The 15,751-nt window shown below is 43.7% G+C and overlaps 1 protein-coding gene across 1 annotated transcript in view; it reads left to right on the top strand.

Moving 5' to 3' along the window:
- The window catches only part of PAF1 (PAF1 homolog, Paf1/RNA polymerase II complex component), a 41,856-nt gene that overhangs the window by 10,729 nt on the left and 15,376 nt on the right, over positions 1 to 15,751 (top strand). The window contains exons 3-8 of the mRNA XM_082262539.1: positions 3,276 to 3,368; positions 3,444 to 3,565; positions 9,358 to 9,424; positions 10,422 to 10,523; positions 10,799 to 10,904; positions 10,993 to 11,061. Of these exons, the coding sequence (XP_082118665.1) occupies positions 3,276 to 3,368; positions 3,444 to 3,565; positions 9,358 to 9,424; positions 10,422 to 10,523; positions 10,799 to 10,904; positions 10,993 to 11,061 (559 nt within the window). The remainder of the gene's footprint in view (positions 1 to 3,275; positions 3,369 to 3,443; positions 3,566 to 9,357; positions 9,425 to 10,421; positions 10,524 to 10,798; positions 10,905 to 10,992; positions 11,062 to 15,751) is intronic.

The raw sequence follows: 15,751 nt of genomic DNA on the forward strand, positions 1-15,751 counted from the left end.
TTTGTTACATTTTTGTATCACTTTTGCTAAAGTATTCTGAGTGATCAGTAAAGCTTTGCTGATCTTCTTGTAGTCTTCACCTTTCTTGTGTAAAGAAATTATTTTCTTTCTCAGGCCTTGTGACATATCTCTTCTATTGGTGCCATTGCTGACAGCATGAAATGGGGAGGGGTTTTCTTTGTTAAATAACGCCCCTTTATAATCCACTTTCTGCTGGACACCGGTTTTAATAAAAATAATTAGACTCACCTGTAGTTGAGTTCTTGTTAATTAGGATTTTGTCTAAAATGTGCATTGCTCCTAAGACTTTCTTTGGGGTGTATTCATTTTTGCAACATGGTCTTGCTAACTTAAGTTTTTTAATATTTCGTACAAAATCCTTTGTTGGTAATGACAGCTTCAAGATGCCTCCTGTATGGAGAAACTAGTCGAATGCATTGCTCAGGTGTGGATTCTTCCACACAGTCAGTCTTTAAATCTCGAAGGATCTGTGGGCCTCTTCTATGAACTCTGATCTTTAGTTCTTTTTATAGATTTTGTATCAAGTCAGGTGATTGGCTGGGCCATTCTAGCTGCTTTTTTTCTCTCTTTGAAACCAATTGAGAGTTTCCTTGGCTTCGTGTTTTGGATCATCGTCTTGCTAAAATGTTCACCCTCATTTCATCCTCATCATTCTGGTAGATGGCAGCAGATTTTTATCAAGAATGTCTTGGTACATTTTTTTTTATTCATTCTTCCTTCAATGACATGAAGTTTGCCAGTATCGTATGCTGAAAAACTGCCCCACACCATGATGTTCCCACCTCCCAAACTTCACTGTCGGTATGGTGTTTTTTGGGGTGATGTGTAGTGCCATTTGACCTATAAACATGGTGTGTATTCTGGCATCCAAAGAGTTCAATTGTAGTCTCCTCTGACCAGTTGTATTGTGTAGCAAAGTTTAAATGAGCTTCAACATGCTGTTTCTTCAGCAATGGAGTCTTGCGTGGTGAGCGTGCATAAAGGTCATGGTGGTTGAGTGCATTGTTTTCTGTTTTCTTTGAAACAATTGTTCCTGCTAATTCCAGGTCTTTCTGAAGCTCTCCACGAGTGGTCCTTAATTCTTTTCACTCCTCTGTCCGAAATCTTGCGAGGAGCACTTGGTCGTGGCCGGTTTATGGTGAAATTATGTTCTTTCCGCTTCCAGATTATGGCCCCAACAGTGCTCACTGGAACATTCAGAAGTTTAGAAATCCTTCTGTAACCAATGCCTTTAGTATGTTTTGCAGAAATAAGGTTGCAAAGGTCTTGAGGGAGCTCCTTGCTTTTAACCACCATGAGAGGTTTCTTGTGTGACACCTTGGTAATGAGACACCTTTTTATAGGCCATCATTTGAGACCAAACCAGCTGATATTATTTGCACTGACAAAGGGGCAGGATTGCTTTCTAATTCACAATAGCTTTCAGCTGGTGTCTTGGCTTTCCATGCCCTTTAACTGCCCTTTCTTCATGTGTTCAATACTTTCTCCCTGTGTCATTCCTTTTTCTTACACATAACTTAATTCCTAAACTGATTTGTTTTGGTTTGTTTGTGTGCATGGACTGCATGGGTTATTACTGATGTAGTGAAAATTTCATATCAATAGGACCTTTTAGAAATATGTTTACTTAGAAAAATTGTGACATGTTCAATACTTATTTTACCCGATGTGTGTGTATATATAGATATAATGTGTGTATGTATGTGTGTGAGATAATATATTTATATATATATATATATATATCACACACACAGCATTTAAAGCGGACCTTTCCCCCAGCCATAAAAATCCATTGCAAATGCATCTGCTGATGATACCAAAACATAAGCAATCATTGGTTAATTATAGTCTTTTTTTTTTTTTGTACATTTTTTGGCTGATTGAGGCACTGGTGACTTAGCCAGGACCCCACTGCTGTCCCCTGGGAAAGCTACATCAGAAGTGCCATGGAACACCATAATCTCAGGGAAAATGTCCCCCCCACCCCTCCTCAGATGATGTCTACTGTCATTGTTTATTGGCTTCAGCAGTGTGAGTGTCACGCATGTTGCTTAAGCCATGACAAAGTGTAAACAGTAGGTGACCATGTTATGCCTCGTTTCCACTGAGCGGTTCGGTACGGTACGCTAATTTGAGTGTTTCCATTATGAAAGTGGCCCATACAACCGAACCAAACCGCACCATTCCTGGTCCTGCTTTAGATGTAGGGCCATAGGAAATGGTACGGTACGGTTAGGGCGGAGCTACTGTCGTCACACAATAGATTCCACTGATTGGCGGACAGGAAAACTTCAATGCTCACGTCAAATGAAAGAGCAAAACAAACGCCTCATTTGGTGTAAACGCTGCATGGTCCCTGGTGGCCCGACTTGCAGTGGAAACGCTCACCTGAATAGACCGGTCCATTCTAACCCTTCCAAACTGTACCGACCCGAACCGTTCCGCTCAATGGAAACGAGGCATTAGATGTCATAGTGCGCATGTGTGTGATCTGGCGCTGTTATCCCCAGTGGGTCAGCGCAGAAAGTGCATAAGAAGCCAGCCGCCAATGACGTTGGCTTTAAAGATGGCGGCACAGTTTCACAGGAGGTAGTGCAGAGCAGCATAAGGAAAGGGGAAGACAGCAAGACAGGCAAGCGACAATGGTTAATGTGTTTTTGTTTATCACAATGTAATCTGGTGTAGATTTCTCGAATTGATCTAATTTTGATAGTTTGCACAATTATACATATCTTTTATTGATTTTTGTTTTTTTTGCCCCAGGGTATTGACTTTTCACACCGGTGTTATGTGCTTATGGTAGATTTTAAATTTCATAATAAGTGATCTTTTAATTCTATTTTCTAGTCCCATTTGTCATTCTTTTCTATATCAATTATATGATTTTTATGGAGTAGGTTTCACAGGTTTTTGCAAGGTAGTGGTCGAATTCTATATCTAAATGTGTAAGAATAAGGCTGGCAGCTCAGAAATATGCACCTGTCACAGCGAAGTATTTGTGTATAAAACTTCATGCATTGTCATTCTCTGACTCCAGGGAATTTTGCATTCATTCACCTACCTAGGGCTAGTAACAATTGTAGGAACTCTGACAGTGGCAGCTTTCAGCAGCGCCAGAATAGTGTAAGCAGTTTCAGAATTTTGCCTTCATATTTCTAGACCCAGGCAGCTTTCCCTGCAGAATTTGCACTCCAACCTCAGTTTGTACAGTTCAGAGTTCATATTTTTTAAACAGTTTCTCTGTCTTTCTGCAGGTCTGGAGTTGTATGTCGGGTAAAATACTGCAATACATTACCAGATATTCCTTTTGATCCCAAATTCATAACTTATCCCTTCGATCAAAACAGGTAAGTGAGTGACACAACTGTGATGTTTGCCTAGATGCCATTTCTCTGCTGACAAGGCCTAATTTCCTCTTTCAGATTCGTGCAGTATAAGGCCACATCTCTTGAGAAACAACACAAACATGACCTTCTAACCGAGCCAGACCTGGGAGTCACCATTGACTTGATCAACCCTGATACATATCGCATTGACGCAAATGGTGAGTGAGGATGCAGGACCACCTCACCTCCTGCCCCCAATGACTTTCTCTTACGCCTATCCTCTGGGCTGAATATATAGCAATGACTCTTTTCTGCAGGATTGGCAGAGAAAATTTTGAACCACTTACATCAGTCTGTGCCTTTAGTGCCCATCTCTGCCTCTGCCTTTTAACAAACACAAGTGTTCTCTTCAGGTTTGCATGCGTTTTTGCGTTTTTTCTGTGCTGTCTGTGAGGTGTCAGGTGTCTTGGAAAAAGAAAATCCTAGTAGGAATGCTGCTAATGTGACCTATAACAGGAAAAGGTTGCCATTAGGTGACCTCTTTCTGAAAGTGTTAATTTCCAGGTGTGTATATAAAACTGAAAAGTCCCACGTACACACTAACAGCGATTCAGGACAAAATATGTAAAAGTCCCACGAACGACCTGAACATGGCCAGCTCGCATATATACACATGCAATAGTCCCAAGTGTGTGTGGTGAAATCCTCTTCAGTATTTCAAATACATAAACCGGATGATGAACACCTCCACTGCACCTCTGTGAGCCCCTTAGGTAATAAACACGTACCCTTATGTCATATGACTGGCGCTTTCTATGATTAATTCAGCCTGGCTCTCCACATCGGTTTGCTTGCAAACACCTCAATCAGGAACCTCTCAATATGAACCGCCATCACTCCTCCAGATGCCTCTCAACATCGGTGGTAACATATAATCATAAAGGGGAACTCATAATGTGATCCGTTTACAAAATGGAACTTTATCACGTAAAATCATGAAAAAAACACACTCACATTTTTGTCTTTTTTTGGACCGCACCAGTGACTACAGTGGCGGCAGATCGTACAGCCGCAAGGGTGTCTATACTTACTATACGCTGAGAGTACAAGCCAAAAATGTGAGTGTGTTTTTTTTTTTTTTTATGATTTTACGCAATAAAGTTCCATTTTGTAAACGGATCACGCTATGAGTTCCCCTTTATGATTATATGTTACCACCGATGTTGAGAGGCATCTGGAGGAGTGCTGGCGGTTCATTTTGAGAGGTTCCTGATTGAGGTGTTTGCAAGCAAACCAATGTGGAGAGCCAGGCTGAATTAATCATAGAAAGCGCCAGTCATATGACATAAGGGTACGTGTTTATTACCTAAGGGGCTCACAGAGGTGCGGTGGAGGTGTTCATCATCTGGTTTATGTATTTGAAATACTGAAGAGGATTTCACCACACACACACTTGGGACTATTGCATGTGTATATATGCGAGCTGGCCATGTTCAGGTCGTTCGTGGGACTTTTACATATTTTGACCTGAAGCGCTGCTAGTGTGTACGTGGGACTTTTCCGTTTTATGTACACACCTGTTTCCAGACTCACTATTTGTCTTTACGGATAGACCTCCCAAGGGGCTGGCTGCTTCTGCTGTGACCTTTTCCAGATGGATCAGACAGACTGTGGTTCAGGCTTATTCTGTTAAGGGTCAGGTTATTCCTTTCCCGGTCAGTGTGTGCTCTACTTGGGCGCTTAGTGCCTCCTGGGCCTTCAAGGCGGCCACCTGGTTGTCTGTACACACATTCACAAAGTTTTATAAAGTGGATGTGTTGACATTTGCGGATGCTTTTTTTGGCCACAAAGCTTTACAGGCTGCTATTTAGAGGACTTGTCCTCTTTGAGGGCGTTTTTTTTTTTTTTTTTTTCAGGTGATCTCCAGTTGGTTATAGTTGATCTCCAAGTTCCCTGGTTGGCTATGTTAAGCCTTTGGGAAGGTTGCTTTCTGCTGTACCCACCCCTCATGTTTGACGCTGCTTTGGGGTGTCCATACGGTCATGAAGATGAAGAGCTGTGTCCGAAAGGCAAAATGGGATTTTTGACTTACCGTAAAATCCCTTTCTCTGGTGTTTGTCGGACACAGCACCCGCCCCTCTTTGGAGTTGTTTTTTTTTTCCTTCTGACACTGCTTGTTACAAAACTGATTACCTATAGCAGGAAGTGGGAGTATAGCCCCAGGGACTGCCCCATAGGCGTGCTCAAGCTTTTTTCTCTGCCTAGTGTCCTACTCCTGTAGGGGGCAGTATAATCCTATGATCATGAAGATGAAGAGCTGTGTCCGTCAATGAACACCGGAGAAAGAGATTTTACGGTAAGTCAGAAATCCCATTATTACAATCTTAAAGCATGTGCAGCATTTATGATCTGCAAAAAGCACCCACAGTATTTAACCACTTAAGCCCCGGAGGATTTGGCTGCTAAACGACCAGGGGGTATTTTGCGATTCGGCACTGCGTGAATTTAACGGACAATTGCGCGGTCATGCGACGCTGTACCTAAACAAATTTGACGTCCTTTTTTTCCCCACAAACAGAGCTTTCTTTTGGTGGTATTTGATCACCTGTGCGCTTTTTACTTTTTGCGCTATAAACAAAAAAAGCGTAAATTTTGCAAAAATAATATTTTTCACATTTTATATGAAATTCCCCCCCCCCAAAAAAAATGTAAAAAATCAAATTTTTTTTTAACATTTTCGGCCAATTTGTTTTATGCTACATATGTTTGGTAAAAAAAATCGCAAAAAGCGTATTTTTATTGGTTTGCGCAAAAGTTATCGCGTTTACTAACAAAGGGAAAGATTTTTGTCTTTTTTTTTTTTTTTTTTTAACGCGTAATGGCGGCAATCTGCGATTTTTTTTTTTTTTTTTTTTTTTTTTTTTTTTTTTTTTTTTTTTTGCGGGACTGTGACATTGGGGCGGACAGATCGGACCCTTGACTGACATTTTTGACACTTGGGGTTACCAGTGACATTTCTACAGTAATTAGTGCTATAAATATGCACTGTTACTGTAAAAATACACTGGTAGCGAAGGGGTTAACTTTATTTGAGAGGGAGGGGCTGTGTGTGTCCCTAGGGCGTGATTCTTACTGTGATTGCCTGTGACTTCAGGTGTAAGGACACTGTTTAACGGTTCTACATAGTAGAACCGTGTGATCAGTGTTTTTACACCGAGGAGAATGACAGGCAGCTTGTTTACACAAGCCGCCTGACTTTCTCCCTCTCCCCCGACGATCGCCGAGTGACCGGTGGACATCGGGTCCGCCGGTCACATGCGTGGGGGGGTCCGTGAACGCGCCTCCGGCGGCGCGCGCTCGCTCCCCAGACCCTCCCAGGCTAGTGACGTTAATTAACGTCACTTTGCCTGTGAGGGGCTGACCGCCGCAGTAAATTTACTTGCGGCGATCGGCAAGCGGTTAAAAATGATAAAAAATCGGTGTACATATTTTTCATTTATAACGTTTGAATATTTATTATTATTTTTTTATTACTTTTTTTATATTATTTTTGAATATTGTGGATTTTTTTTGCACATTATGAATGCTGTGTTCGTAGCACATGCTGTAAGCTGGGAATATTCTATATTTGGAGACACTGCATTATTTTCTTTGTTGGTTTGTTTGGGTACTGTATATTTAGCTATTGCAAGCTGCCCATTTATTTTCTTTAGCGCTGACCCCTTTTTTATGTTTTTACATATATTGCAGCTTACCAGTCCTTTAACTGTGGTGGCTGCATTGGTGGTATTTTTTAAGGTTGTTTTTTTTAAATCTTAAGTAAAAAAGTATAACCGCGCTAGTGACTAGACAAAAAAGAGCTGCAGCTTCCCGTAATATACCACAAATGTAAATAGTAATAATACAAGCTGCGCTTAAAATTGATGAAAAATAAGTGAAAAGTGAATGACCACTGACCAGAAGTTATAGTGGAATAAAACACTAAATAACACGTATATTATAATGTGCAATATTGAAAACGCATATGAAAAATCCAGATAATCGATAGTGAGTATAATAGTAAACAGTCAGGTAAATAACTAAAGAAAAAAAGTCCCAAATTGTGAATGGTGAATGCAAATCAAGTGTATCATGCTTAAAATATATAAATAATAGACACGTGATGTGTTGTCCTCCACCGCCTATGCACAAATCCGCCACCACATGCGAGTCTGCTTACCAGATGGCACAGGTAATGGAGCCCAAACAGCCACTACAGGAGGATCAAGGTGCACCGATGTTCATTAGCTCAACAGGACATCCGTCCAAATGTAGATGCAGGGAGATTCCCGGAGAGCCACCCACTAGCAAGGGGGAAGGCAGCAAGGACCACTTGTATAACACCGCTCGTCGCTCAATCTCAGGTCCACGGATCATCAAACAGCCACCATTTAAAAGAGCAATAGGGGCTCCGTAGTGTAAAACGGCTTAAGAAATTTGTTATAAAAAAGAATCACACTTCCATATTATAAATCAAATCGCGCTATATTATTATTTATTATACAGGATTTATATAGCGCCAACAGTTTGCGCAGCACTTTACAATGTGAGGGAAGACAATACAGTTAAAATACAATTCAAAACAGGAGGAACTAGAGGGCCCTGCTCGTTAGAGCTTACAATCTATAAAAAGTTGTGTGCCGGCCGGCTAATCGCTCTCCCATCCTTCCTGGTAACGTATGTGACGTCAGCATGCTGTGACCCGACGCGTTTCGTCACATATGACGTCTTCCTGGGGCGACTTTATTATTGATTGCGCTGGCACTTTATTATTTAGCATATGTGATTGATTTGTGGAAGAAGGGCTAAGTTTTAACAACCTTTTGTCCTCATTTTCTAACCTTACACAGTAGCAGCAGCTTCAATCCCACTTTCATTAATTTTATATTTAACTCTTTCATGCACTTTTATAATTGGTTTAATATATGTGTAAACTGTTCACAGATGGTTGTGAGTACACTATCCACAGACAGGACACTGAACTTAAAACCATAGCACGGGTACAATAACCTTTTTTTCCTCATGTGGGTGACAGGAGTGCACTTACTTTTGTATTCCTGCGACCCAGAATCAGCTGTCCATGGGCTAAAGTCCACTGTTGGCTATTGTCACAGAGCTGCTCCTGTCTCTGGATATATCCCAATAGTAATGTCAGGATCTGCCAAAAAGCCTAGACCGGCTGCTGGCTTAGTCTCTCACACACACCGCTAAGAGCCTGAGCCAGCTGCTCCCACCCCCTCCACAGCCTGACACTACAGTGAGCATAGAGTGATGACAGACTGTTACTGCTCTGTGCTCAGGGCAGGCCCAAGAACTGAGCCATCAGCAGTAATGTGATCATTCCGTTCTCCGGCTTACAGTTGGCAGGTGACCGATGCTGCAACCATAAGGGTGAGTATATACAGAATATTTGTTTTTTCACCTCCCACTCCTCTCCTTTAGATCCTTTTATCAAACCAATGTTTTCTGCAGTGTTTTCATTTATATTCTGCCTACTAGTGCACACGCAGTGTATGCTACATTCAGGGCATGCTTCTGGTTAGAGTGGTCAGTTTTCAGTGTGCTTATGTTTACTCTCAACCAAGCTCTCAAATAGCTGGTGTCACAGCTGATCACAAGTGCAGTACCATTGCAACTGCAGATCTACATAGAGGCTAATGCCCCATACACACGTGCAGATTATCTGCAGACTTTTGTCTGCAGACTTACCTTTTCTATGTAGTGCAAGGGCCTGCCGGATTGCATACAAATTGAAAGTGTTTAGGTTTGACCTCATATTATATGGTTTTGGTAAGTCTGCAGACAAAAGTCTGCAGATAATCTGCACGTGTGTATGGGGCATAAGATGGCGATGTCCCCAGCAGAATGGAAGGGTTTAGTTACACCTTAAAGAATGAATAGGCTTTTTCTAAATTTAAAGTTGATGATGATAATAAAGATAGACAAATTGAAATATTTGCTTTTATTGCAGTCCCCCTGGATTTAGCTGATGAGAAGCTTCTTGAAGAAGAAATTCAAGCACCCACCAGCTCCAAGAGGTATGGTTTATAACTTTGTGCGTCATCATCTTTGCATAAGTTAATGGTCCTGTACTCTAATCCTTCTTACTTAACATAAATGGCCACTTAAAGTGATATTAAACCTTCATTTTTAAAAAAAAATTAAAATAACAAACATGTCTTCTTACCTGCTCTGTGCAATGCTTTTGTACAAAACCTCCCCAATCCTCTTCTTCTGTGGTCCCCCGCCCGTGCTCCAGGCCCCTCTTCTTCAGCAAGTGCACCCACGCAAAACCCCCCTACATGGGGGCACCCGTGGGGGCTCACTCCCGAGCTGCCCTGTCTGCATTTATTGACAGAGCAGGCGTCTCAGCCACGCCCACTGCTCCTGTGTCACAGCATTTGATTGGCTGGGGGGAGCCGCAGCTCAGAAGGTTTTTCAGCTTAATGAATAGAGTGTATATTTTTATGTTATTTATATAGGGAATCAGTTAATTATACTAAATTATTTTTGCGCACAGGTTATTCATTTTATTTTTTGGTATATCCACACAGCGCTGCAAATAGGTTTGGTTCAGGTTATTTTATTTTATCTTAGTTATTGGGTTTGGGTATATATTGCAGCAACAGTGGATTTGGGTTTCATCTTTGATGCACTGGTAAGCACTTTTCCATAAGAACAGTAGAGGAGATACATAAATTAATTAACCCAATTAATTGCAAAATGTTCTTCCAGCTCTTCCTTGTTGTACCACTTACTTTGAAAGCTTTTTGTTGCCCTGCCCCAACTTTTCCGAAACATGTTGCTGCCATCAATTTCATAATTACCTTATTTTTTCCCTAAAATTATACCGTTTCTCAGTTTAAACTTTTGAAATATTTTCTATTGTGGATAAAATATGGATTTATGAGATTTTCAAATCATTACATTCTCTTTTGATGTAGGTTTTACACCGCTTCCCAACTTTTTTGGAATTAGAGTTATAATAGATTAGCCATAATGGTTTCTTTTTTTCATCTTCTATTTTACATACAGGTCCCAGCAGCATGCTAAAGTAGTTCCATGGATGAGAAAAACTGAGTACATCTCCACAGAGTTCAACAGATATGGCATCTCCAATGAGAAGCCTGAAGTCAAGTAAGTTCAGTGTGGATATATTTCCCATGCACCTTTGCAGCTATTACCCTTAGTGTTAGTCTAAAGCTGGATACACACTATCCAACTTTTGTGTTTAGATTTCCTTCAGATTTACCTTTTCTATGTAGTGCAAGGGCCTGCCGGATTGCATACAAATTGAAAGTGTTTAGGTTTGACCTCATATTATATGGTTTTGGTAAATCTAAAGGAAAAAGTCTTCAGAAAATCTTATAGTGTGTATGGCCCATTACTCTATGGTAATTGTGTCACCGCAGGATTGGAGTGTCTGTCAAGCAGCAGTTTACAGAGGAGGACATTTACAAGGATAGAGACAGTCAGATTTCAGCTATCGAGAAGACGTTTGAAGATGCTCAGAAATCTGTGAGTGCAATGCATGATGAGCCTCTTATAGAGGATTAAAGGACCCTGTATGTCTCCATTATTAACGTTGTTCATTTCCTCTCTTCAGATTACTCAGCATTACAGCAAGCCTCGTGTTACCCCAGTGGAGGTCATGCCTGTCTTCCCTGACTTTAAGGTACAGTCCTTAAGAGAAATAGTTGACAAGGCGTAAGATAAATCGGCTACCCCCTACTATCCAGGGAAAAACTGTAACTGCGCTAAAGACAAATTCTTTTCATTTAAATTTTAGCCCAAATTTTACAGCATTCAATATAGCCAATGTTAGAGGGTTTCTTTGGTATAGTTGGGTGGGAATACTGCCTCTTGTGAGATAATCCTGTGCCCCCAATGTGTGTATATGTATGAAGTTTGTGGGCACAAAGAGAGGGAGGATCTGAGGTCGGTGAACTCGGCTACCTGCAGTCTAGGTAGGAGTTATGGGTTTCCAGAGAGGTGAGTATAATACCTCTTCTCATGATTTATTCAGAGACATTCCTTAACTGTTTTGCTGCCAGAGGCAGTGTGCGCATATTAAAAAGCTAATTTTTAACATGAAAACTCAATTTAAACCTAAAAACAATATATATAGCCATGTGGCAAAGCAATTACAGGCCATGGAAAAAGTTGACTTTCAACTGTTTTGACCCTTATTTAAACAGTGCCTACAGATAAGGGTGATCTACTTGAACAAAAACACAAACATGTGCCTTTTCAATCATTTATTCAACAATAAATATTATTATATGCACTGTTTAAAAAGTAAACATACCCTTGGCCTCAGAAGCTGGTATTGCTACTTTTAGCAGAAATTGCTGCTTGTAATTCTATTGCATAACTGGCCACCATACAATATCGGCTTAATCTATGTACCTCCATTCAATTGCAAGATGTTTGTGGGACTTCCTACATGATCTGCCCATTTCAATTCCTGGATTTGTGTGTGTTCTTTAGATCGTTTTTGTGTTGAAATATCTCTCTCTGGTTCAACTTTAGTGATTATCAAGGCTTGTGGTGTTTAAATAACAAACCTGTCATATTTACCTGCTCCGTGCAGTGGTTTTGCGCAGAGCAGCCCCAATCCTCCTCTTCGCAGGTCCCTTGCTTGCACTCCTGGCCACCCCAGCCCTCACTGAGTGCCCACTTTAGCAAGCTGCCTGCCATGGGAGCACTCGTGCGTGCTTGCTCCTGAGCTGCCTGTGTGTCCATAAGACACACAGAGGGTGGCTTGGCCCTGCTTCCTCCTCACTGGCTGTGATTAACAGCAGTAGGAGCCCATGGAAGCCCCTGCTTTCATGCACATCACTGGATTGAAATTGGTCTCAGGTGAGCATAAGGGAGGGCTAGGGGGGTGAGCTGCACTGCATGAAGGTAAAAAAACCTTCTACCTTTACAACCACTTTAAACCTCAGATGGGCTCACATTTCCATCAAGCACAATTCAAAGTTTAATCGATAACTGCAGGCTGTCCATTCATTAAACAACAAAGCATCCCCAAGCCAAAACATTTTCTCTATCGTTCATTGACAGACGCAGCTCCATATCTTCTTGACCATTGGGTTATGCTGCCCCCCTACAGGAGTATGACACTAGACAGGAAAAACTTTACCATGCCTATGGGGCAGTCCCTGCAGGCATACACCAACACACTCTGCTATAGCACTCAGTTTGTTTCTGCCTAGTTTGGGAGTAGGACCAAGTTCCCTGCTGGGACTTGAGTCTTAGTGGTTTGTTTTGGTGACCTTTTTTTGTAAGACTTTATTTTTTTTAGTTAGTGTTCCTGAGAGAACTACAAGCAACAGCCGGCTGGGTTTCGGACTGAATATCCTAGATCCTGAAGGTCTCCCAGCCTAACCAGCGAGCCTGAGCAAGTCATAGTCCAGCACTAGGCATCGCTACAACAGAGCCCTGATGGACGGAGACTGCCCGCGCATGCCCCTTGGCTGTCAGCACCCCCACCCCATTTGGAGAGGTAGTCTGTTCGGAGTGGCGCCCACCTGATGCCGTAGTATGTTGTCCCCCCAATTCTCTAGCAGTCTTGGGGTGGACGTGGGCCCCCTCCCTTGGAAAGTCAGACCCTCGGGTATCCCTCGGTTCCCCTGGCCTCTCAATGATACCAGGCCCCCCTCGGCTGTCCCCTCCCCCCACAAGGTTCTGCAGGGGGGGGGGGGTGGAGAGTCTGCCCTGGTGGGGTCTCCTCCTGGGGACCCCCCAATGCCTTCTGTCTGATAACCCCCCTGGGGGGGGGGGGGGGCTGGAGACTGCATGGTGCACCGTGGGGGCCCCCATTTTGCTGTAGGCTTTCTGCTCTGCATCAATGTAAATCGTTTTCTCATTGAAATGCATGGGCAGCCATGTTTTGGTAGTTCCCCATAGGAATGCATGGGACAGCTATTTTCTTGAAGTCCACGATCGCTGGACAGCAAGGGAGAAGCTAGGGGTTCTAGGCATGACCCATGTGCTTTTTTGTTTCCTTTGTCAGATCGTTTCTATTCTCTGCACAGAACGTTCCTGAAGCCTCCAGACTGGTTTGGTGGTATGTTCCTGGGGACCCTATAGGTATTTCTCATTCCCCTGCTGCAGGCTGTGTTAGGGCTGGGACTTGTGGCGCAGCGGTGTGGATCGTGTTTTTTTTCTAAATTTCTTAAAGTGACACTGGCTTTTTGTTTTATACTAATGGAGTCCCAGGACCAAATATCGCCTATAGACCCCCTCAGTGTGGTTGCAGGACCCTCCGGGTCACAGCCGCTGTCTGCTTTTACAGCAGTTTTGGAAAGCCTGGTGTCAAAAGTGGATTTAGTTTTGAAAAATGCCACTAGCCGAAAACGCTCTTTGCCTTCACCTCCCTCTGTAGTAGAATCTGCCGCGGACGCATACCATCCTGGTGGATCCTGTGTCTTCAAAATGGCGGATGGGTCTACAGCGTCAGGGACGCAAGTGTCTTTTGGCACTCGCAAATCCCAGAAGTTGGGCAAGGTGTTTCCCTGTCCGGTACTTTTTGACAATTTTGTCAGTGAACAGTGTGGACACATCAAACAAATGTTAGTGGTGCCTAAGCGCTTTAAAAGGCGTTACCCCCTTCGCGGATGCGGTTTCCACTAGGTGAACCGTGCCACCTAAGATGGATCATCCGGTTTCCAGACTAAACAAGTCTACTATGGTCTCAGTGGAAGAGTCCCCGGTATTTACAGACTCGGTGGCTAGACGGATTGAGTCTCTGTCCCCCCATTTGCATGTGTTAGCAGGCTCCATACTAAAACCTAAAAGTCTTTGTGATCACTTTGGTGTCACAGACCATCACAGAATGGGCGAAGTTGCTAAAAGGTGACTTGGAAATGGAGCAGCTCTCACCAGCCTGATCGAGCTAACGGACCAAATGGTTCAAGGCCTTCTGTATATATGTGATGCGTCGCTGGATGCGGCTCCACAGGTAGCCAGAGTGTCTGCGGTGGGGGTTGCTATTAGATGCATGGTGTGGCTGAAAAGCTGGTCTGCGGACCGGTCTTCCAAAAAGGCTCTTTCTGACCTTCACTTTACGGGGGACAGGTTGTTTGGATCCTCCCTGGATGAGTTGATCAAAGACCTTACGGGTGAGAAGAGTACTCTTCTACCCCAATCCACCATGGGCAAGGCACCTTGTAATAGAGGGGGGGGGGCCTTCATTTACTGTTTAGAGGCAGCCCTTTCGTACTTCCGGGTCGCAGGAGAAAGGAGCTAAGCCATTCAGGTCTTCCGGGGGTTCCAAGAAGCCTTGGTCGGGTAAGCTGAGAACAGGCCAATCTGGATCTGCGGACAAATCCTCGTCTGCATGAAGGGACGCCCTCACCCGTTTCTGGGGTGGGGGGACATCTTTGCTTCTTTCCGGAAACATGGACTTCCTTGATTCAGGACAAATGGGTCCACGAACTGATCCGATCGGGTTACAAGATTGAATTTCCGGTCTCAGCGGTCGGACAGGTTCTTCCTGTCCAATCTACACCTATCTCCAGACTGGTTAAGGGATCTAAGAGAGGCGGTACAAGATCTGCTGTCGCAAGGGGTGATTGTGCCGGTTCCTTCTCGGGAACGCTTTCAGGGGTTCTGTTTACTATGCCCCGGAAAGAAGACAAAGTACGTCCAATCCTGGACTTTAAGTCTCTGAACCCCTTTGTGTGGGTGCAGAAGTTTTGAATGGAGTCCATTCGCACAGTAGTGGCGTCTCTACACCAAGGAGACTTTTTGGCCTCCATAGATATCAAGGACTCATATCTACACTTCTCTATTAAGCGTTTTCTTCGCATTGCTGTAGGAGAAGAGCATTAGCAATTTATGGCATTACCCTTTGGTCCTGCCTCCGCCCCCAGGGTCTTTAACAAAGTGTTGGCTCCGGTTTTAGCATTACAGCGACTATGGGGGATTACGGTACTGGGGTCAGGGCCGGCCTTAGGGGTGTGCGAGCCGTGCGACTGCACAGGGCGCCATGGGCAACAAGGGCGCCGTGCAGCCATCACAGCTCGCAGAAGATCAGGCACAGCGGGAGGCAAGCGGCGACCGCGGCCTGGACAGGGATAACACGGGCCGCGGCCGCCGCTTACCTCCCGCTGTGCCTCGGTCACCTCACCTACTGCAGTGCTGTGCTGACAGTCTGAGGGCGAGCTGTGTATCACACACAGCTCGGCCTCCGATCCACCATGGTGACAGATTCCCTCCTCCCTGCAGGGATCGTCAGCTCCTCCTCGCCCCGCCCTTCTCCTCCTCCTCCTACCCCGGGGATGTGTGGGTGGGAAGTTTAAAGAAAAGAAAAAAAAAAGCTGCAGAGCAGACAGCGTGAGGTCTCCTTCAAAAAATGT

The sequence above is a fragment of the Pelophylax lessonae genome (assembly GCF_965119305.1).
Source record: "Pelophylax lessonae genome assembly, chromosome: 7".
Taxonomy (NCBI): domain Eukaryota; kingdom Metazoa; phylum Chordata; class Amphibia; order Anura; family Ranidae; genus Pelophylax; species Pelophylax lessonae.